The 24,117-nt window shown below is 45.5% G+C and overlaps 1 protein-coding gene across 2 annotated transcripts in view; it reads left to right on the top strand.

Annotated features, from left to right (window-relative positions):
* Positions 1-24,117, top strand: part of aldh1l1 (aldehyde dehydrogenase 1 family, member L1) — an 80,956-nt gene that overhangs the window by 29,952 nt on the left and 26,887 nt on the right. For both annotated transcript variants that reach the window (XM_086040196.1, XM_086040195.1), the window contains exons 6-12: positions 2,861-2,950; positions 3,187-3,324; positions 8,951-9,076; positions 9,185-9,276; positions 17,727-17,874; positions 18,003-18,122; positions 18,504-18,631. In XM_086040196.1, coding sequence (XP_085896322.1) covers positions 2,861-2,950; positions 3,187-3,324; positions 8,951-9,076; positions 9,185-9,276; positions 17,727-17,874; positions 18,003-18,122; positions 18,504-18,631 — 842 coding nt within the window. The remainder of the gene's footprint in view (positions 1-2,860; positions 2,951-3,186; positions 3,325-8,950; positions 9,077-9,184; positions 9,277-17,726; positions 17,875-18,002; positions 18,123-18,503; positions 18,632-24,117) is intronic.

Raw genomic sequence — 24,117 nt, 5'->3', positions numbered from 1 at the left:
GCCGGGGTGAGTAGCAGATCTGATCGGGTTCTTTGCGCCTGCCGAAGACGTCATGCTTTAAAATATATTGTAGCGACTTCAAAGAACACGCCACCGGACGTAGTTTTAATTATCATGTTTTTATTAGTCCAACCGGCTAACAAGCCAATACAGTACAACCGTTCAGTCAAAAAAGAGCAACGGCTCTCCTCTTCGTCCTCCGCTCCTCTTGCTCGTATGACGCATGCCCTCCCATCCAGCGAGCCGCGCGATGCGTTCATTAACCTCGGAAACGCCACAACTTGGCAAGACACAAATTCGACCACAACACAGAAAACCCAATTCGTTACACTATATTTGTAATATATTTCTTTGCATCTATGTTTGCCACCCCTTGGCTGCTTTACGTGCTGACTGAAGACTTAACGTCACTTTTCGTGGCTTTCAGAATTGGATTGCGGTGAAAAGTTATTTGGAGTAAAACACACTTTATTAAGAAATACTTCATGTTAGAAATCTGACGTTGTTTTATTATTAGTAATTGTTGGCATTTGATAAATTCATTGAGTTTCGACGTAGTGCTGAGATGTCCTACACTGTGAGCAGACATTGAACGCTATTCGAGCGCTAAGTGTTGATAGTGAGTGACTTTTTTTTTGTCTTTCCTCCTTCGACACAGCTTGTAGTTTGTTCGTGCCAGCAAACTCAGTAGTTGCAGATTGCCCGTGTTTAACCACGTTTGTTGTTGTGTGTAAATGTTAAAAGGTGAGTTTAATAATTTAAGTTCGTGTCAGGTAACTGCTGTGCATAATAGCCTAGATATGTTCTCGTGAGTGATGTCACGTTGATAAACACTAGTTAGTTATTTTGGCTCATATGCTATCTATTCTAGTGATGAAACGTGTGAATGTGTATTGTATGTATTGTTTGGCTGATTAATTTCTTAATACGGTGAATTGCAATGTCTAGGCAAATTGTTAACAAATGGCTATGCATTGGATGATGCTGCTAGGTTATTCTTTGTCTGTGTTGTTGCGGACCACAATAAATAGACATGTCAAGTGGAATACGGGCCTGTGTTTTCTGACAGGATCACCCACATTCATACCTTGCCACGCTAAAATAGGATCAGGTAGAGACATCATACCAATCATATGATCCTCTCCGTTTTACTTCACATTATGTACAGTTCATACAATCTTGCAGCCCGAGTCAACCAGAAAATTGTTTCCAGTTTGGCAGGAGAAACACAAACGGAAGTGACGTACGAGCTGCCTCGCAAAAGTAGCAGTAATGTACTTTATTTTATTTTTTATTTAGTAACTCCGAAGATAAAAACACAACAGCCAGGGGGGTGACATACATAGACGCAAAGAAATATATTACAGATATATGAAGCGTGACATCATCAGCAGGCACGAAGGACCCGATCCAATCTGGACATTTTAAAAAAATTCAATGAATATTCTATCAGTCTGGCCCTCGGCTTGTTGCGAATTTTTTTATTTGGCCCTCCGTCCATTTGACTTTGACACCACTGCTTTAGGAACTTTGGGCGGATCTTATCCACCCCCGTGGCCTTGCCACCAAGCAGCTGTTTAACCACCTCGGTGACCTCAACCCTAGAGATAGGAAAGTCGACCTCTGAGACCCCAGACTCTGCTTTCATGGGAAGGCATGTTGGTGGAATTGAGGGCTTCAAAGTATTCTCTCTACCGATTCAACTTGTGTGCTGAGTCCGAACATACCTACGCATTTATTAGTAAATAAGTCCCACTGTGTTTTGGGAGCGGGACAGGAATGAGAGACACAGACCTACACCTTCCGCCCAACCCTCCTCCATACCTTCATGTCAGTGTAGGTGTGCTGGGGAGGACATGGAGGTTACTGTGAGTGCCGGCTCAGTGTGTCAGGGCTGTATTGTCTCCCCCCCACCCCATACACCCTAACCCCGTACACACGTGCAAGTATTTGAGTTTTTGTTGTTGTGTCTTTTATTCATGTGGCTATTTGCTGAGGTTTTTCCAAATCCCACTCTGTGCACCTCTCAGAAAGGAGCATAGTTTGGGACGTGCTCTTTTTCCATCATCCTTTCTTTTGTTTTCTCCTTCATCAAAGAAAATCAGAGGGCTGCCTGGTGACCTGTCAGCCCTCTCGTTCTGTCTCCCTTTGTTGGTGTCATTGTTTTTTTAGTTTTCTTGGACTGGTTGAAACTGTTAAACAAATCTTGTTGCTCTGTACTTGTGACGTGCAATGACAGTAAAATTCAATTTCCATTTTCCATTTCCAAAAGGCGCTGGGCAAAGCCAGGAAAACTAAATGCAAGAAGAAAAATAAAACAAGATTAAAAAACGCTAATCTCAAAAGGCATAGTTGTTGAGAGTACAAGAGCACACTTTCATGGAGCAGGAGCTGAAACAACAAACTGGGAAAATGTGGAAGATGCCTTAAATAGTGATTGATGGCAGATTTGCAGCAGTGAGTGACCAAGTGAGGAGTGAGAGGCTAAGGATTGGGACACTTTTTGCTTACTGATGCAAAAATCACACATACCAAGAAAAGTAACGCCATGGAAGGAGTATGCAGAAACGAAGGCACTCTTCGAAATTGAGATGGGTGGAGCAGTTTACAGTGGATGGGGCGCTTGAGCAACATATTGACATCCTCATCCCTACCTGCTAACTATTAACTATTAAATAAGACAGATTTGACTGAAATTTGGACAAAGAAGAGAGATCGGCATGGATTCAAGAGTCATATTAAGTGTTTTATGAAAAAACATGCTGTATAAAAACAGTTGAGGCACTTTACCATTCGATAATAGCAGTTACAATAAATTATGTGTACAAGATTGTTGTCTTATGATCAATGTCTCTTGAAGATCAACTGGAACCAATCTGCTGAAGCTCTCCATAACTGGATCAGAGGAAATGACAAAATTCCTGGTGCCTGGTCAGAAGTTGATGGACAGGTATCTATTAACTAATCATAATTAATATTATATTTTTAATAACCACTGCCAAAATGTATGTTATTGAATATCCTGAGAATATAATGCAACCACTGCTAAACCTTTTGTTTTTTTTTCTTAAGTAAGTACCAGTGGTCGTTTGATGATTGGCGACTCCGTTGGAGGTATACCCCATACAATGTAAATCCCTGCATTGTCCTCATCAGCTGCTGTGTTGTGTGTCTCTTTTTGTGTAGAAAGTGACTTTCTATGGCTCCACACTGGTAGATAATGGTATCATTGTGAATGGAAAGCCCCTGGAGATCCTTGGAGCAAGTCGGCCTGGCATTGTCACTAAAGAAGGCCTCATGCTCTTTGGCAATGACAGTAAGGCAGTAAGTTATCCAATCATATCACTGTATAATACTGTATGTGCTGACCAGGGGCGGAGCTACGTCGCAGCCATGGCCACTCCCTGTCACTCTCTGGGCACCCCCTAACAACCCTCAACCCAGGGGAAAATTTTTATATCTGTTTCTCCTGCCATTTTCACTGTGTGTGTGTGTGTGTGTATATGTGTATAGATATATTGTGTGTATATGTGTATATATATATACATATAAATCAAATGAACGTTAATAGGAATATTACTAGCAAAAATTATATGTTGTGTTCTGACAAAAAATTGTTGCTTCATATTACACGGACGCCATTTTTACTTTTTACTCTTGCGGCATCCACCCAACTTGGGGATCGCCCAGTAGCCTCCAGTTTAGGAGCGCAGAGCACTAACCGCCCCAGCTCAGTGTTACCTTCCGTGATCAGGCTTGAGTCAGTCGTATCAGCCCCAAACCGTGGTAAGGGGCGAACTGACTGCAGTCAGCGTGGTGGACAAAGACAACGAGGTGTCAAGTATCTTAGCAATCGGGGTTCTGTTTATTTTTCTATTTTATTTATTATCTCCTTCTTTTCTCTCCTACACCAGCACTTTTCTTCCGGGTTTTCTCCCGCCACCAGCACACGTCACACGCCATATGTAGCTGCCTCAGGCTATGCCTGAAACACTACCCCCACTCTGGATGATGATAAAACCCTTAACATCACTCCAGGACAATACTACACTACTTGCATTACTTCCCATCCACACAGCAACATACCCCAACACAATGTATCATGCATAAGATCCATAAGCAACATTTTATTTATTTATTTATTTATATATATCTGAGTAGGGCAGCGATCCGCCTGCACCCTACGCCAAAGTATGTTGGGGGTCTGCGGACCCTCCGTGGCACCTGCAAACGTGCAGAAGATGAAAGATGAGTCACAGCCTGATTGCTGGGGAGAGTCCGGTTCCCATCTCATCCAGTTGAGGGGGGGCACCACGTCCAGAAGAAGGACTGCTGTCCCCTGCTGCAGGCAGTGATGAGTCGATGTGGCTTGAAGTAGCCCCTACTGGGACAACATCCTCTGGATCCAATGGTGTGTCCCATAGGTCGAGGGGACCGGCATCAGGAACAGTTGAGTCAGGGTCAAGTGGAGGGGACTGCACCTCAACCAGAGCCCAGGAGTTGGCATCCTGATGGGCCCAACTGCTGTCAAGCGTTGTTCGGGAATGGTAAGGCTTCAACTTGTCATGGTGAACCACCTTGGCGCCGGACCGCAGACTTTTTTTTATCCTGTAAACCAGGTCCTCGAACACGCCCACCACAAAGTAGGGGCCTTCGTAAGCAGATAAGAACTTTCTGACTATTCTTCACTCTTTTGTTCCCTTTGACCAGGTGCCACACTGCATCCCCAATTTTATATTGGGCTCTGCAAATGTACTTATCATATTGCCTCTTAGCTCGTTCACTTGACCTTCCTAGCACGTCATGCGCTAGTTGGTGGGAAAGCTCCAATCGCTCTCTGAGCTGCATGACATACGGGTGGTGTGTTATCAACGTCGTCTGGTGGTGGACCGACTACCAAGTCAATTGGTTCAGTTATTTCACACCCAAAGAGCATCATATTCGGGGTTAGTCCAGTGGAGCTGTGTCTGGTGGATCAGTACGCCATCACCGCATACGGAATCATCAAGTCCCAGTCCCAGTGGCAGCGCTCTGCAGTGGTGGCCAGGATCTTCTACAAGGTGGCATTGAAACGCTCCTCCTGGCCATCTGACTGGGGGTGGAATGAAGTAGTGCGGGTCTTCTCAATTCCCAACAGTTCACACATTCTTTGAAAAACTGCTGACTCAAAATTGGTGCCTTGGGCACTGTGTAGGCTATTGGGAGCACCGTACCTACACACCCACTCAGATGCAATCTTTTCAGCGACAGTTGATGCTTGTTCGTCGGGGACCGGGTAGGCCTCCACCCACTTGCTGAAGTAGTCCTGTATGACCAGTATGTAGCGGTTATGTCCCCCTGTCTTGTTCAGTGGTCCCAACAAGTCAATTGCCACTCTCTCCATGGGTGAACCCACCCGCACGGTTCCCATAGCAGCTTGAGGTGTTTTCTTTGGCCGAGCCTTAGCAGCGCAGCTTGTGCAAGTGCGGGACCATAAGGTAACATCATCTTTCATGTTATACCAATAGAACCTGGTCTGGAGTCTGGCCAGGGTCCTCTCCACCCCAAAATGACCACCCACACATCTGCTCCATGAGGCCATTTCTAAATGTGCGGGGCAGCAAAGTCTGAGAGTGGAACTCTTTCCCATCGGGAGATTAATACTTCCTCATCACAACCCCATCTTTCAGATAGAGTCTCTTCCATTGCGCCCAGTACACCTTGGTGACTGGGCCATGTTGAGCAGTCCAAGGTGGCCGACCGTTCCCCTCCTCTAACCACATCTTTAATGGGGCAATGTCTGTGTCTGCGTTTTGCCCATCGACTAATTGTTCTGGGGTCCAACCACTGAACAGGTTGGCAGGTGATTACTCGCTCACACGGTGGACACTTAGGCAAGATTGAATGTGATCGTTTGCATGCGGGGGACTCGACATCGGTATCATGCTTGCTTCGGGGGTCAACACATTTCTATTATCCTCAACTACTCCGACTTGGGAATGCAGTGTATGTACCCCACCACCTGTGGTACCTGCCAGAGTGCACTGCATCGCATTACCCTGAGAACGATCACCCAACGCAGGCTCCTGCATCGCGCACGGGCAAGAACGGCAGGGTCTTCTAGAGAGCGCATCTGAAAATCATATTCCGCTAATTGCTGGGTTGAGCCACACCAACAGCCAAACTCTGCTGTAATTGCCCATCAGCAGCAGCCTGTTTCTCACTTGACATCCTACGCGGAGGGAGGGACCCGGCGTGGTTAAAATGTCATGCTGAACTAGGTTGGTACGACCTAAATCATTCGGACCCGTGGAGAAAACGTATCCGTGAGACTGTAACAAATGTGCCAGCCTAAGACGATCAGACACACAGAGGTTGACACAGCTCTCAGAGTACAACGCTTGTAAGTGGACGGGTACTGTCGAAAACCTAATTTTAGATAACTCTGTTTGTGCCACTGACGGCTGTGGTCCAACCTTCTCCAATACCTCGGCTGGCTGCAGGACTCCAACCACCACCCCTTTTTAGAGTGAGTGGCTCAGCGCCCGGGTTGAAAACTCGAATGGTCATGGTTGCTGAGTTCCTCGGCTGTACCACTGCCCGAGCCACTAGAACCTGATGCTTTTCGACAAAGCCTTTGGTTGGGGTCATCATCATATCACCCACTCCTACATGACGATGACTAATTACTCCCGGGACCACATACTCGCAGTCGGATGCTAACATCGTGGTGCGGGCTACTCGAACAATGTAGGTCTGGACTTTGTGGCTCGGGTTGCAGCGTGGCACACTCCCACCAAAAAGAATAGCCTCTTGACGGCCATAGTTCTGCTGCGTCTCTGCTTGCTGAAGGAAAGGATGCCCGAGGATAGCTTCAGTACTATTTGTGGTATTAGCCACAACAAAATTTACATTTACCGTTTTTGTACCAACATTCACAAGCATCTGCCTCGCCCAAGACAGCTACACCACCAGGGCCGATGCCCTGCAAAACCTGAGCACTAGAGGGACGCATCTGCGGTTTGCATTCGGGAGGGATAGTGTTGTAAAGGCAAAGCGGTAACACATTTCTCCGAGCGCCTGAGTCTAGGACAGCACGCATTTGTATCCCGTGAATTTCTATTGAAACATTCATCTCGTCCTCTGTGTCTTTTACGCGGCTAACTATTGTAACAGAGTCAGGTGATGGGGTCACACCAAAACTTGGGGAAGTGCTTTTGGGCTGGCGAGGCGAAGAGCAGTTTTTCTGTATATGTCATACGCCACCACAGTTGTGACACACAACCCTCCCACGGTTCCCTTTTACACTCTCCCCCTTACCGGGCTGCAGGTTACGGGGAGGTGCTAGCTGGACAAAAGAATGGTCCGCCACCCCCACTGAGCCCTGACCTACCGCCAAGGAAGGTCAGGCCGCCTCCTGTACCATTGCTGCTCTGATGTGCCGCTCTGCTGATGCTTGGGAACTTGGTTGCATTTGCTGGGTGACAGCTCGGGCAGCTCTTCTGGTTGTCTCATATCGGTGTGCGCGGCTGCTGCTCCAGAAGTTTCTGCACCAAGTCAGCATCCGCGAGGGCGTTGCTGAAGATCTCCACATTTATTGCCTCCTGCTCCAGCTCCACACGGGCAGCATATGCGATGGACACTTTTTCGTCAATGTCATCTCGGGGGCTTTGAAGAGTCTCGCCTGGATATCTGCGTCTCCGCCTCAATTCAACAGCAATGGCGGCAGCATGCTCTGAACGTGGAACATAGGCGGTTTCAATTTCATCAACTATTTGTTGGTAGTTCCATCTGGAAGATCGTGGGTTTTTGTGGACTATGGCACCGGCTGCACCTGTCAGGCTGAACCTCAGTTGGACAGCCATAATTTTCTCAGACCAATGATTTGCTTGGGCACAGCTTTCAAACTGGTGAAGGAAGTCTCTCCAGGATCCCATGCCGTCAAAATGGCCTGGTCGTAGCGTAGGTATTTGCTCTCTTTGGTCAAAATATTAATCATCACTACCAACCTGACAGCCTCCATCATATATATTCGTTGAGCAGTGTAGTGAAAGGTTAGCACTCCTCACCTTGGAGAGGTCAGGTTGACAGTAAGAAGGCAGCGGATTGCTGCTATGCAGAGAAGTGTTGCAGCAGTTGGAGAAGGCATGGCCTGGTTCACTTTTATGACAGTCACAGTCTATTTGAAACGATGGCTTCATGTGGTCACCAGCATTATTGTTCCTCCCACATGAACACAGGACAGGTGAGGTGGGAAGGCTCATACAACGATTATAAGTTTCTTCCACTGCCTCTGCTAGCTCACCTCTTGGCGCCCGCCACTCGTTTGTAGGTGTTACGAATGGGTTGGTTGACACCAAATGTGGCGGAGTAAGTAGCCATTCCCATCCGGTTGCGGCGCCACCAAGTGCTGCTCTGAATGGCGAACTACAGGCAAGATGCTTGTTCGCGCTGCTAGCGCCAAAGCGACCGTCGTCGGTGGTGTTCACCCGGTCCGCGGCGGTCTGCAGTCAGCGTGGTGGACAAAGACAACGAGGCGTCAAGTATCTTAGCAATCGGGGTTCTATTTATTTTTCTATTTTATTTATTATCTCCTTTTCTCTCCTACACCAGCACTTTTCTTCCGGGTTTTCTCCCACCACCAGCACACGTCACACGTGCTGCCTCAGGCTATGCCTGTAACACTAGCAAGCTATTAGAAGGTATGGGAAGCAGATGTTGATTTTGGATGTGTCAGGTACATGGAGTGTTCCGTCAGATTGGTCAGATGCTGATTCTCGTCATTGGTGCAATGTGTCCCCTTGTGCAAATAGGGCCCCTCCACGGAAGATGAGGCCCTACGCACATTGCGTGATCTGCGTGTAGGGAGGGTCGTCTCTGTCCACAATCCTCTGGATTACTGAAAAACTAAATAAAAATGTTACTGGGTAAACTTTTAAATTGTGTCTTTTTAAACTCTTTCCACTTATAGCTGTTGGTAAAGAATTTACAGTTTGAGGACGGGAAGATGATACCTGCCTCACAGTACTTTTGCTCACGAAGCAGAGCAGCTGTGGAGCTAACTGAGGAGGAAAAAAGCATTGCTGATCAGATCAAGGTAGCATCTGTCTTATTGAATTAATGAGTTCATGCATTGTAGGGAAGATATATCAATACTGTTTCGTGACTTATAGCAAAAACAGTTAATTGTTTTTACTCCTTACAGTCAGTGTGGCGGAGCATTCTGACCAACGTCAGTCAGATTGAAGACTCCACTGATTTCTTCAAGTCAGGTGCTGCCTCCATGGATGTAGTCAGGTAAAAAAAAAAAAAAGCATACAATAGAATTACTGCATTGTGCCTGTATTTTATACAGTTCAACAGTAACATACATAAGACGCTTTTCCATTGTACTGGTTTTACACCGAAATGACCTTGCTCCACCCTGAGTGGTTACACTTTTTTGAGGCCATGCAGTTACTATGGAACTGCTTTTCAGAACCTCCTTCAAGATGGTTCTAAAATGCAGGCCGATCAGGCCATGATGTCACCGTAATCTGATTAGCCGACAAATGTAGGCTTGTGCCGGGGAACTCTGTTACACTGCCATTGCCAATTCATAAAAATACAGTACTCGTTTATCGTGGGAGTCACTTTGTAAAAATGACCTGCAATAGGTGTAGTCTGTGAAGTTGAGTTTTTTTTCTTGGGGGGGGGGGGGGGGTGATTTATGCCTCTTAGTTTTTCTCTATAGGTTTGGCTAATTTCTTCCAACAGAAATGGCGTTCTCAAAATAACAAACAAATCCCCAAACCACCTTGCAATCGTTCACAACAGAATGGCATTTCTCATTGATTTCATCAAATTGCAAAGATCTTAGCACGTCTCAAGTGTCTCAGTGAATCTTTGCAAAAGGTTATGTACAGGGCGCCCGCATTTAGCACATTTTCCAAATAAATAAATCTTGCTGATCTAAACGTATTAGTTGATTCTCAGTCTAACGGATGCTCTCTCCAAAACATGTCAGCATGATTTCGTTGTGTAAGTCATCACTAGCGCAATAGTCTGTTCAGTTGTCAAAATTAGTCAAGTAATACCATGAGCACGAAATATTAAATCTTTGAAACATTTGATGAATTCATGACAGTGATTGACAGTCCGGTGAAATCAGAACTTGATTACTGAAGCAGGGTGTGTACAATGTGGATGAAAATCTATGGCCAAACAAAGAAGAGCATCTATGGTCAGGAGAATGAGGATGGTGGCCAGGAGAGGGAGGGTGACAACAGCAACCAGTGAAAGTTTTACTGTAGTTGTGAAACTTTATTTACAGCACTGGAGGGTACCGGTAAATATAATTTTGTCTTTTTGGGAGGGTTGTTTGTTACATGTAAAGAGCATTGTATACATTTTCTTTTTATGTACTCTACAGTAATGTATGGAAGTTACTAGAGCTGGGCATTTTACTAAAAACTCGCAGTCCGTTTATTGCCTTCTGCTTGCAGCCAGGGTACCCTTCCGCTGTCCATCTATGCGCCCTTTTGTCCGGCCGGACCAAATAGTAATAATCGCCTATAGGCCGGTCTGACCTATCATTTTAAACGGGCTTCCGTTAGCATCACAACCCACCGCTGAGCGTTATTTGAAACGAAAGACTCACCATGGCATCTCACCGAGGCTGGACAAAATGCGTCTGCTTTTAGGACCCAGAAGCTGTCAAAAACTGGTACAATTTTTGGGGGCAGTATGAGTGCACTGTGTGTGTCTTTGGAGGCTGCACTTACTGTGTAATCCTTTTTTTTTTTTCAGTTTTATACAACATTGTGTTCTGTTAGCTAGAGTCTCTGCCACAGTAACGACCCATCTGGCATTTTGACTTGCAGTCCTTACACAATGAGAAAGGCACAATGTATTTTGGGGGCACTAACTATTTATATGAGAAAGGAGTTTAGTTTTGACACATAGGCAAACTGTTTGGGAGAGATATGAGCTTTTGCAGGTGATCCATGGTATTGGGCTGATCCGGCCAGGTTGTTTGGGTAAAAGCACTAAGTGAAAGTAAATGATCCAAAGGAATTTAGAAGGATGATATATGGGAGTTCTGAAGCATGTATGAACCGTTTTGGGAGCGATATGAGCCTTTGCTACTGAGCTGTATTGTGCAGAACTGTAAGACTGTTTGACCAAACAATCTGTTTCAAGAAATGAGCCAAACCAATGACGAAAATCTACAAGCCATTACGAACACCCCCACATGGTTCCCACCCTTCTAAACATAATACATAAGGCTGTTCAATTTTGCCTAACAAGAAAATCTTGATTATTTTCTCTCAAACCTGATTTAACGATTACGATTTCTTTGTAAAATAAAAGTTATGAAAAATGAAGTATTTTGAATGTCTTTTATTTAAACTTAATTCTTTCTTTGAACTCAAAATGCCAGTCAATTTAACTTAATACACACAGAACAGGGGCGGCACGGTGGTCGACTGGTTAGCACGTCCGCCTCACAGTTCAGAGGTCGTGGGTTCGATCCCGGTTCCGGCCTCCCTGTGTGCAGTTTGCATGTTCTCCCCGTGCTTGCGTGAGTTTCCTCCGGGTACTCCGGTTTCCTCCCACATTCCAAAAACATGCTTGGTAGGTTAATTCGACACTCTAAATTGCCCCTAGGTGTGATTGTGAGTGCGGATGTTTGTTTGTCTCCATGTGCCCTGCGATTGGCTGGCAACCGAAGACTGCTGGGATAGGCTCCCGCACTCCCCGCGACCCTTGTGAGGACAAGCGGTATAGATAATGGATGGATGCACACACAGAACAATCCATTGGGATTAACAGCATTTTACTTACACAATAGATTTCAGATCTGTTCTTAATTATCAAATCAAATCAAATTTATTTATATAGCACTTTTCATACAAAAAGAATGCAACTCAAAGTGCTGTCCAGTAAAAATGTCCAAAACACAACATAAAAAGGAAGACCCGCTCCCGCCCTACCCCCCAACAAACCCAAAGATATATATCCGCCAGTACATCAGCACTCGCACCTATAAACACAAACACATACGCCCCACATATACACACAAAGCACACAACCTGATAAACTTTGTTAAAAAAGACATGACAAGGCACAGAGGAACCATATGAGGAAAGGGTACCCAAGGGGGGCTCGTTCACGTTGAGGGGAATGACAGCCCACGGGCCACAGGGAGTGCCGCCATCACAGAGACCCCCGGCCCGGATCAGCCGGGTGGACCCCACACAAAGTGTCGAGGCCCCCGGCCACCTGGACCCAAGGATCCCATGCGATGACGGCCCCTGCGGGAAGGGCAGCCACCCCCCCAACGTGGAGAGTCCCCCATGAAGAAAAACTGGAGCTAAAAGCTAACAACAACAGAGAACAACAAAACTAAAAAAACAAACAAAACTGTAATATAATTTAAGAACTAAAATCAGTAAAATAAGAGAAGAAGAATCCTCAGTCAAAAGAAAAGATAAATTACTTAAAATTAGTTAAAAGTCAAACTAAAAAGGTGTGTCTTGAGCTTCCTCTTAAAAATATCAACAGTCTCTGCGGACCTGACGTCCTCTGGCAGGCTATTCCAAAGTTGAGGACCAAAATGGTTGAATGCTGCCTCGCCATGTATTTTGGTCCTCACCCTTGGAATAATTAAAAGGCCGGCGCCAGAGGACCTCAGGATCCGCGACGGCTGGTATGATAAAAGCAAATCGGATAAACAAGATGGCCCAAGACCATTAAGACATTTATAAACTAATAAAAGTACCTTAAAATCGATCCTGAAACACACGGTTAGCCAATGCAGCAATTTTAAAACTGGGGTAATGTGCTCCCACCCTCTGGTTCTCGCCACCACCCGAGCTGCTGAATTCTGGAGTAGTTGTAAAGAAAAGATACTCTTTTTGGGGAGGCCAGAGAGCAGGACGTTACAATAATCTAAACGACAGGAAATAAAAGCATGCATCACTTCCGTGTTAGCCTGAGAGAGAAATGGGCGGACTCTGGCGATGTTCTTAAGGTGATAGAAACCTATCTTGGTGACATTTTTAATATGAGGAATAAAACTGAGCTCAGAGTCAAAGATGACGCCCTGGTTCTTCACACATTCTGAGGGTTTAAAATCTTGTAGTTTTGGTAAAAGTTTCTCTCTCTGATCTTCAGGGCCGATAACTAAATCCTCAGTTTTGTCCTGATTGAGCTGTTGAATATTCTCTGCCATCCATGACTTAATATCTAAAATGCAATTTAAAAGGGTATCAATGGGTCCTGTGTCATTAGGAGACACGGCAACATACAGCTGTGTGTCATCAGCATAGCTGTGGAAGCTGACGCCGTGTCTCCTGATGACACCCCCAAGGGGAAGCATATAAAGATTAAAAAATTGGGCCTAAAATTGAACCTTGGGGAACCCCACATTTAATTTGATTAATTAAACCAATAATGAAAGAAGAAAGTGCATATACCATCTGAAACGAAATCATCAACATGAGAGAAGGAAGGTAGACAGTCAATTCTGTAAACCAAACAGTCTGTCAGCAAGTAATTTTGCCAACCGGCTAGTGACTAGCCTTTCACCTTTCTCCCTGGTCTTACTTAAACATAAATCAATGATTAGTGCAAAACTGTCACTCAATAATACAATGTACTGTCAAGCTATACTTATAAGTACGGATGCACCGGCTGGGCAGAGGTCCATTGTAGAGGACAAAAAAATGGACGCCTTTCGATCGTTGAGTTACTTGCTCGCTGGTTGTATTGTACATGCGGGGCACACACTACACTACAGATCTATATTTGCCCGATTTATTAACTAAACGCTCACTTGCCTGGGCAAATAGCAGAATCGCCGGTAGCCATGGGTGGTGTTGTAGTTTTTCGAATATGCGCGCTCGTGGGAGGAAGCGGAAATGCGGAGGAAACTATTGTTTTCCTAGATACACCAAAAATAAAAAAATCGAACGTGCAGATTTGAACATTTTTAACAAAGTTTCATCCAGAAAATTCGGTTTTGGTTCAAATTTGCTTAATTAAGCAGCCCTAGTAATACATTTAACTTTTAAAATGCGAAATGAAAAATAAATACCGAGCTGGTGATTACAGGCTGCATTCATAAATTAATATGCGCGGACCCGGGAACGGATAAGGACTATGGAACATAACGGAGGAACAGCACATTTGAACAACATTCTGAGTTTCTGAATGGTCTGAGTGAAGCAACGCACTTGGAGTGTATTTCCAAACGCACCCACGATGAGGTGCAACAAGTTCTAGGGTACGTTCGGAAATATTGTCAGAGTGCGCACTACTTCACTGTTCGGAAACTCAGAGCGTAATTGAAATGTACTGCTCGGTTATTCACAGTGCACCAAAAACGTTTGCCGCTCTAACTGGAGACACGGTGCACCAGTGCATCATGCCAGATGGACACACTTTAAGCACGAGCTTCTGATTGGTTTAGAACATTGGCTGCATTGGAAATTAATGAGAGGGAAGCGCGCTCTGCCTCTCCAAACACACACACTGACAGTAGTGCACGGGCGAGTGAATTTGTGAACATGCCCCTAATGTTCATGATCTTGGTTTTTGTAAAACAAATTTGCCCTCCAAAAAAAATCGGTATTTCTTGACTTTTCTGACTTAGAAGGTAGAAAAGAAAAACAAGAAAACCCGCCAAGTAGCGAGGTAAAACTGTAATACATGACATGCCACAAATGAAAACCCACGATAGCGTGAAGCCATAATAACCAAATCAAGATGTAGCGAGGGAACACTGTACAGTATAAACTGAACACGTATATTGTGTTGTATGACAATACTTAACCATCCTTACAATTTCATATGACCCAATGGATGAAATAGTGACATGGTATATATGATTCAGTATCGTTGTAAAACACAATGTGTGTACTGTATTTACTATATTTTTAAGACTCGTTGGTAGGTGGCTTTCTCTCGCTTGAAGCTGCAAATTGATTTTTCGTGTGTGTGAAAGCTTCTGTGCATTCGATGGGCTGTAATTTGCAACGTTGCCACATCATGCAAAGTAAATGGCCAAGACCACTCGTGAAATCTCAGAGAAGCGTATTTTTACAAAATGCCAAATCAAATATTTTTATGTCACAAGTAAAGTAATTAAACATTATACAAAACATTTATGAGGATGAAATAATTATTTCTATTTCATATATTCGACAAAGTAATCGTTTTCCCAAAGTGAGATAGTGCCGTGCGACAAACCCGGAACTGTGACGTCGTTTACAGAATAGCAATGGCAGAGCATTGCATATTGAAAGTGTACAAAGCCAGTTGGAAATCGGCTCAGGAATCGATATTTCAAACTTATCTGAGGAGATCCAGGTGTTTGAAGAGTTGGAAGAAGGTTTGTTGGCATGATGTATGTTGGACCATACACGTATGAGCCAGATGCTCAGGATGCAAAAAATGTTGTGCCCAAATGACCGGAGACGGAGTGGAAACGAGACCTATCGAGATTGTAAGAATGGTAAGCTATATAGGCTACGGTTATTAGCCTAGCATCATTGTTTGAAATTCGATGCTAAGATAAGATAAGATAAGAAAGTCTTTATTGATCCCACAGTGGGGAAATTTTCAGTGAGCAAAGATATAGGTCACACAGAGACGGCGGCATAATGTAGCCATTAATGTATAACATTAACGGCAAACATTCTGAATCAAACCTATGTAAATATATGCAGTAACTATGTGTATATACACATGTATATACACACCAACATACATCTACATACAAAGTATGAAGTAACACTCATTTTAGCCTGTACATAGTACAGAGGGAAAATACGTAAGTGACAGTGCTGCAGTGAAATATAAGGAACAGCATTGGATAAAAATAAAACTAGACTAACAGTAGTGGTGAATGTTGAGTATTGCATGATATAAGCTCAGGTGCAGGACTGTACAATTGCACTAATGTCCGCCAGTTTATAGAGACTACACAATGTTCTTGTTAAAGAGTCTGATAGCAGCAGGCAAGAAGGAGCGGCAGAATCTCTCCTTTGCACAGCGAGGGTGTAACAGTCTGTCACTGAAGGAGCTGTGGAGTGCTGTTTGGGTGCCCTGGAGGGGGTGAGCCGGGTTGTCCAGCATTGATGACAGCTTGGCCATCATCCTCCTGTCCCCTACTGAGTCCACAGAGTCCAGGCAGCAGCCCAGGACAGAGCCGGCCCTCCTAACCAGTTTGCCCAGCCGCTTCTTGTCCCAGGCCGAGACGCCGCCTGCCCAGGAGACCACTACCTGGAAAATGACAGATGCAACCACCGAGTCATAAATGTTCCTGAGGAGTGTCCCCTGAAACCCAAAAGACCTCAGTCTCCTGAGTAGATGCTGTGCCGTGCTGTAAATTACGCACAATGAGATTACCTACCTTGTCCATTTATTCTGCTAGCGCTGAGAGCACACGTCATAGTGGGTTGGTGTCCCACATTATCATTGGTTTTTCAAAATGTATTGTAATCACAGCTACCTTTTTGCAAACCCTTTATCATCAAGTAAACGGATGAGAAAACAGAGCCCTTCGAAGTGCTTGTAACAAAGAACACTTGTCGACACCGGAGTGACAGCAAGAACGAAACTGGTCAATTTACGTGCCCCATTCTTATCTTTTGGCCACTCAAACAACTGTTGGCCTGACTGTGAACAATGCATTGCCACACAGCATAGTGGCATTCCACCCAATAATGTGATAACAACGGCAAAGGGTAGTTAACAGGACAATCACCAATGCAGTACAATGGCTGCCCGCAGACTCAGCCTTCTGTAAATGACATCATGCGCCAAAGATCACCGGAGATTGACAAACATATCGTCGCTTTCATGTGAAAAACACTTATCTCGATTTTTTTCATTTTCTTATTTTTACATGAATCATGTTTCCGTGTTACAGACATCGCATTAAAGTCCATCCATCCATCCATTATCTGTACCGCTTATCCTCACAAGGGTCGCGGGGCGTGCTGGAGCCTATCCCAGCTGTCTTTGGGCAGTAGGCAGGGGACACCCTGAATTGGTTGCCAGCCAATCGCAGGGCACACAGAGACAAACATCCGCACTCGCAATCACACCTAGGGGCAATTTAGAGTGTCCAATCAACTCACCATGCATGTTTTTGGAATGTGGGAGGAAACCGGAGTACCCGGAGAAAACCCACGCAGGCACGGGGAGAACATGCAAACTCCACACAGGGAGGCCGGAGCTGGGATCGAACCCACGACCTCTGAACTGTGAGGCGGACGTGCTAACCAGTCGACCACCGTGCCGCCCCTCGCATTAAAGTGAAAATTAAAATAGTTTCCAAAATTGGAGATCAGTGTTTTTCACAGGACAGTGACAATATTCTTTTTCGTTGTTAAGCGCATTGCTATGGGTCTAATTATGAACCTGAATGGGTTGTGTTAAAAAAACAAAAGTATGCTTAAAATTGTTTTAGCCGTTAGTCTTACTCAAAAGATGGTTGGTCAAGCTTACTTCACACTTGATCTTTAAGGCAGAATCCCCGCATGCTGTGAGTGTGCACTGTGCAGTGGAGGCTTTCTCAGTTCAGTTGATCGCACCCCAATGCTACCCTGATTGTTTGGTGCCTGTTTTAATGGAAAAGCATCGGAGGCCGGCAGGGCCAAGCGAGGTCGGTGTAGTGCCGTGTCAGGCTGTTCCGGAACCTGTAATGGAAAAGCACCTATTTTGTACTAGCTTCACATTTCCTTTGTCATTTTAAGGCTTGTAGAGGAAGTGAAACTGTGTGCAAGTACGTGCCAAGTACAAAATGAGGACGTCTACATGAACACCACCTTCCAGGATTTTATCCAGATGTGTGTCAGAAAGCTGCGAGGGGAGGACAATGAAGAAGAATTGATCATTGACTATGTAAGATAGTTATTAATTGAACATTTTGTATGTGTTTTTGCAACAGGCAGAGAAACAGTAGCTCTGCTTTCTGTGTACAATGCCATTAAAGTGTTTTTTTTTTCATTAAATTTAATTCTCTTTCTCAGGTGGAGAAAAAAATCAACAACATGACTGTTAAAATGCCTCATCAGCTATTCATCAATGGAGAGTTTGTTGATGCAGAGGGAGGACAAACTTACAAGACCATAAACCCAACAGATGGTTCTGTAAGTAAATACAGAATCTCTCTAATTTATATATATATATATATATATATATATATATATATATATATATATATATATATATATATATATATATATATATATATATGTTAATAACAACTATAGCTGTTGTTTCTTATTTTTGCATATGAAAATGTATACTTATCTTCTTGTAGTAATCACAGCTGTAATTATTATTTTGCCATGTAAACAATATATACTTAATCTTGTAGTACAGTACAAGTTTGTATGCATTGTTCTTTTCTTTGATAGACTTTGTAAAATACTATACCTAAAAATTATTATGATCTATCCAGAGATCAGATGTGAGATAATTTCAATGTTTGATTGCACATGTAAAAGGTGTGTATGTCTGTCCTGCAGGTCATCTGTGATTTGTCCCTGGCGCAGATAGGCGATGTGGACAAGGCTGTTGCTGCTGCAAAGAAAGCATTTGAAGAGGGAGAGTGGGGCAAAATTAACCCAAGAGACAGAGGGAGACTCATCTACAAGTTAGAACATTTTTTATGATTACATTTATCAACAGTAATGGTGGCATTAGCGGAACAGTGATTAGCACAACTGCCTCATAGTCCAGGGATTGAGGGCTCTATTTTTGTAGACAGCACTGGGCAGCGCGGCGCTCGGGCGTAATATCTGGAACATCCTGAATTTCGTGCTAATGCAAGCCTTATTTTGCATTTTTGGGAATTCGGCAGCTCTCACTGCGCCATACTGGGCGTTCTGGCAGACCAAGGATGTTTTCTTATACCCACCCCCACTTATGATAAATTTGCTATAACTGCAGATCACTGGACCTCAACTCACTACCATTGGGGATTTTCTCAGCAATTTTTAAGTGAGATTAAAAAAATTGATTAATTAGATCAATTAATTACAGATCATAATTAATCCATCCATCCATTATCTGTACCGCTTCTCCTCACAAGGGTCGCGGGGCATGCTGGAGCCTATCCCAGCTGTCTTTGGGCAGTAGGCGGGGGACACCCTGAACTGGTTGCCAGCCAATCGCAGGGCACACAGAGACAAACATCCGCACTCACAATCACACCTAGGGGCAATTTAGAGTGTCCAATCAACTCACCATGCATGTTTTTGGAATGTGGGAGGAAACCGGAGTGCCCGGAGAAAACCCACGCAGGCACGGGGAGAACATGCAAACTCCACACAGGGAGGCCGGAGCCGGGATCGAACCCACGACCTCTGAACTGTGAGGCGGACGTGCTAACCAGTCGACCACCGTGCCGCCATCATAATTAATTAATCTCTCAATTTTTTAATTCTATTGACAGCCCTAGTTGTAACACAATTTTGGTGGATTAGATAGAGGTGCATGCAGACACATTCTAAGCTCTGCGTATTTGTGTGGTGGATGCCATCCTATTTCATTCGAACCCTCTGAATCATTGTATGAATCAATTCATTTGGTGGGGAGGCCTGGGGTGTTACTCACGAACACGGATAGCGGTGTTCTGTGATAGCAGTGGCAAACTTTACATCATCCTACATGGAGGTCTGCTTGCAGTTCCTTATAAACGCACCTTGTGCGCTTCGAGATCTCCTGCATGATCTGCAGCGAGTCAGCTTCTGCTTCTGTCATGTTAACGACTGTCCACGTCTAAAGGGAATGAGAGGAGCCGCTTCCATTGGCCATGAAGCAGTCAGCTGTGTTCACACCCACAATGTGGCAAAGCACCCGTTTCGCATTGTGCGAGAGTTCAATGACAACTGTTTCATCAACACTGAAAGTATTGTGGGCAGATAGCATCTGCTACAAACGGAATAATAAACTGCACGGGGAAATGGTGGCAAGAGGAAGCGTTGGTGACAGGAATAAAATCAGGGCAAATGAGCTGGATGACTAGCTCAACTAAGCAGCAACCCACCGATACGTCACTCTTGCTTGCCAAAGTTCTCTCACTGGACAATAAAATGGACTTACCTCGCTTGAGGTTGGATGGTTCCAGTCAGATGAGGAATTGTTCCGTTCTTTGTTTGACGGAAATGTGGCTAAACGACATTCCCTCAGCCTTCCAGATCGATGAACTACAGCTGCTTCGAGCCCCCTTATGATGAGAAAAATGTATGGCCTCCGTTTTCCCTTGCCCGGACATGGGTCATCGGGGCCCCCTCTGGGCTCGTTGGCGAGTGCCTGGTGGCCTGGCCTGCACCCATGGGGCCCAGCTGGGCTCAGCCCAAAAAGGTAACGTGGGTCCCCCTTCCCGTGGGCTCACCACCTGTGGGTGGGCCAAAGGGGTCGGGTGCCCTGTGAGCTGGGCGGCAGCAAAAGGGAGGCACCTTGGTCCGAACCCCAGCTGCAGAAACAAACTAGCTCTTGGGACATGAAATGTCACCTCTCTGGCAGGGAAGGAGCCTGAGCTGGTGTGTGAGGCTGAGGAGTACCGACTCGGTATAGTCGAGACGTTCCTTATACTCTCTTCCACTCTGGAGTTGCCCAAGGTGAGAGGTGCCGAGCACGTGTGGGCCTACTTATTGCCCCCCGACTTGGCACCTGTGCATTGGGGTTTACCCTGGTGGATGAGAGGGTAGCCTCCTATCCTCTCTTATATCTGGGTTTGAAGTAACCAAGGTGGTTTTAAAGCTCCTTGGTGGCAAGGCCCGGATGAGATCCGCCAGGAGTTCCTAAAGGCTTTGGATGTTGTGGGGCTGTCATTGTTGACACAACTCTACAACATTGCATGGACATCAAGGACAGTGCCTTGGATTGGCAGACTGGGGTGGTGGTCCCCCTTTTTAAGAAGGGGGACTGGAGAGTGTGTTCCAATTACAGAGGAATCACACTCCTCAGCCTCCCTAGTAAGGTCTATTCAGAGGTGCTGGCAAGGAGGGTCTGTTGGGAGGTCAAATCTTGGATTCAGGAGAAGCAATATTCTTTTTGTCCCGGCTGTGGAACAGTGGACCAGCTCTACACCCTCAGCACGGTCCTCGAGGGTGCATGGGAGTTCGCCCAACCTGTCTACATGTGTTTTGTGGACTTGGAGAAGGCGTTTGACTGTGCCCCTCTGTGAGTTCTGTGGAGGGTGCTTCTGGAGTATGGGGTACATAGCCCCCTGATACAGGCTGTTCGGTCCCTGTACCACCGATGTCGGAGTTTGGTCCGCATTGCTGGCAGTAAGTCAGATTCGTTTCCAATGAGAGTTGGACTCCGCCAAGGCTGTTCTTTGTCACGGATTCTGTTCATAACTTTTATGGACCGAATTTCTAGGCACAGCCGAGGTGTTTAGCTGGTCCGGTTTGGTGGCCTCATATTGCATCCTTGCGTTTTGCAGACAATGTTTGGCTTCTTGAAGCTGTGATCTCCAACTCTCACTGGAGCAGTTCGCAGCCGAGTGTGAACGGTTGGGATGAGAATCAGAACCTACAAATCTGAGACCAGTGCCCTCTCCAGGTCGGGGATGAGATCGTGCCCCAATTGGAGGAGTTCAATTATCTTGGGGTCTTGTTCACGAGTGAGAGCAAGATGGAACGGGAGATCGACAGGCAGATCGGTGCAGCATCACCTGTGATGCGGACTCTGTATAAGTCTGTCCTGGTGAAGAAGGAGCTGAGCCAAAAGGTGAAGAGCTTCGATTTACCGGTTGATCTACGTTCCTACCCTCACCTATGGCCACGAGCTGTGGGTTGTGACCGAAAGAACAAGATCCCGGATACAAGCGGCCGAAATGGGTTTCCTTCACAGGGTGTCTGGTCTCTCCCTTAGAGATAGGGTGAGAAGCTTAGTCATCCGCGAGGCACTCAGTGTCGAGCCGCTGTTCCTCCACGTTGAGAGGAGCCAGATGAGGAGGCATCTCATTACCACTGCTGCATTACTTAATTACATGTTTTCTACTGTGGTGGTGCGACAGGACAGGTAGCATTCTTCCTTGGTCGGTCTTATTGATGAAATGGTGCTTGCTCTCAATAATAATACCGACAAATAACTCAGATTCTTACGTTCGGAACCTCCCACCTAACTTATAGTCGCTGAAAGTATTATATGGGACCCAGGCAATGCAATCTTATTCATATTACGATTATGCTGTGATAGGGAATAGTCCAGATCTTCCTACTTTATTGAAACCCGGTCTTATGAAGATTAGATCACTCTCCTCGAAAGCCTTGCTAGTTAATGACCTCCTTAGAGAACATATCTTAACATGATTGGTCTTTGCAAGACTATGTTAAAACCTAATGAGTTTTTCACACTAAACGAGGCCTCGCCTCCAAAATTTGAGAGTTCACATGTTGCATGTCCTCGTAAGAAGGGTTGGAGTGTAGCCCTTATTTCCGAATCTGCTCTTAAATTTAGCCCTTGTTCTAACAACGCCTTTTAAATATTTGAAATTCTTGTTCTGCAATCCACCTTGTTGCCATTTATCTTGCAGTTATTTACCGTCCCCCTTGTCTGTACTCTGGCTTTTTAGTTGAATTTTCTGAATTTGTGGATGACTTGGTGACTCACGCAGATAATGTACTTATCATATGTGACTAAAGATAAGATAAGAATGCCTTTATTGATCCCACAGTGGGGAAATTTTCATTGTTACAGCAGCAAAGATAGAGGTTACACAGGGACGGCGGCATAATGTAGCCATTAATGTATTACATTGACGGCAAACATTCAGGATCAAACCTATGTAAATATACGCAGTAACATGTGTATCTACACGTGTATATACACACCAACATACATCTACATAAAAAGTATGAGGAACACTCATTTTGGCCTGTACATAGTACAGAGGAAAAATACGTAAGTGACAGTGCTGCAGTGAAATATGAGGAACAGCATTGGATAAAAATAAAACTAGACTAACAGTAGTGGGGAATGTTGAGTATTTCACGGTATTACAGTAGTGGGGAATATTGGGTATTGCACAATATGAGCTCAGGTGCAGGACTGCACAATTGCAGTAATGTCCGCCAGTTTGTAGAGACTACACAATGTTCCTGTTAAAGTGTCTGACAGCAGCAGGCAAGAAGGAACGACGGAATCTCTCCTTTGCACAGCGAGGGTGTAACAGTCTGTCACTGAAGGAGCTGTGGAGTGCTGTTAGGGTGCCCTGGAGGTGTGGTCCAGGTTGTCCAGCATTGATGACAGCTTGGCCAACATCCTCCTGTCCCCCACCGAGTCCACAGAGTCAACATCTCAACTCTCAAACTCAACATCTGTTCCCCGGATATTCACTGGTGCAGGTGAAGAGTGCTGGGGCCTACCGAAATCCACCACCATTTCTTTGGATTTCCCCGCATTGATCAGGAGGCGGTTCTGCTGGCACCAGTCCACAAAACCCTGAGTAAGTTCTCTGTCCTCCCGATCATCTCCGCCTGTGATGAGGCCGACAATCGCAGAGTCGTCAGAGAACTTCTGCAGGTGACAGGTAGGGGTGTTGTAGTTGAAGTCCGAGGTGTAGAGGGTGAACAGGAAGGGAGCCAAGACAGTTCCCTGAGGGGCCCCCATGCTACAGAGGAGCACGTCAGACACACAGTTCTGTGTCCTCACATACTGTGGCCGGTTTGTGAGGTAGTCCTGGATCCATGTGGTGAGGTGGTGGGCCACCCCCGCCCGCTCCAGCTTGTCTCCCAGTAGGGTGGGCTGGATGGTGTTGAAAGCACTGGAGAAATCCAAGAACATGATCCTCACAGTGCTCCCCGCCTTCTCCAGGTGGGAGAGTGAAGTGTGGAGGAGGTAGATGATGGCATCATCCACACTGATGCCAGGCTGATATGCGAACTGGAGTGGGTCCATTGAGGAGCTCACCAGGGGGCGCAGGTGGACAAGGACTAGTCCTTCCAAGGTCTTCATCAGGTGAGACGTCAGCGCCACTGGTCTGAAGCTGTTGAGCTCCTTCGGGTGGGGGGTCTTTGGCACCGGGACCAGGCAGGATGTTTTCCATAGCTGGGGGACCCTGCCCAGCTTCAGGCTCAGGTTGAACATGTGCTGGACAATTCCACACAGCTGGTCTGCGCAGGATTT

This window comes from Filicampus tigris, chromosome 9 (assembly GCF_054856515.1).
Source record: "Filicampus tigris isolate MCC_2025a chromosome 9, RoL_Ftig_1.0, whole genome shotgun sequence".
Taxonomy (NCBI): Eukaryota; Metazoa; Chordata; class Actinopteri; order Syngnathiformes; family Syngnathidae; genus Filicampus; species Filicampus tigris.
This window is presented reverse-complemented; position numbering and strand designations above follow the sequence as displayed.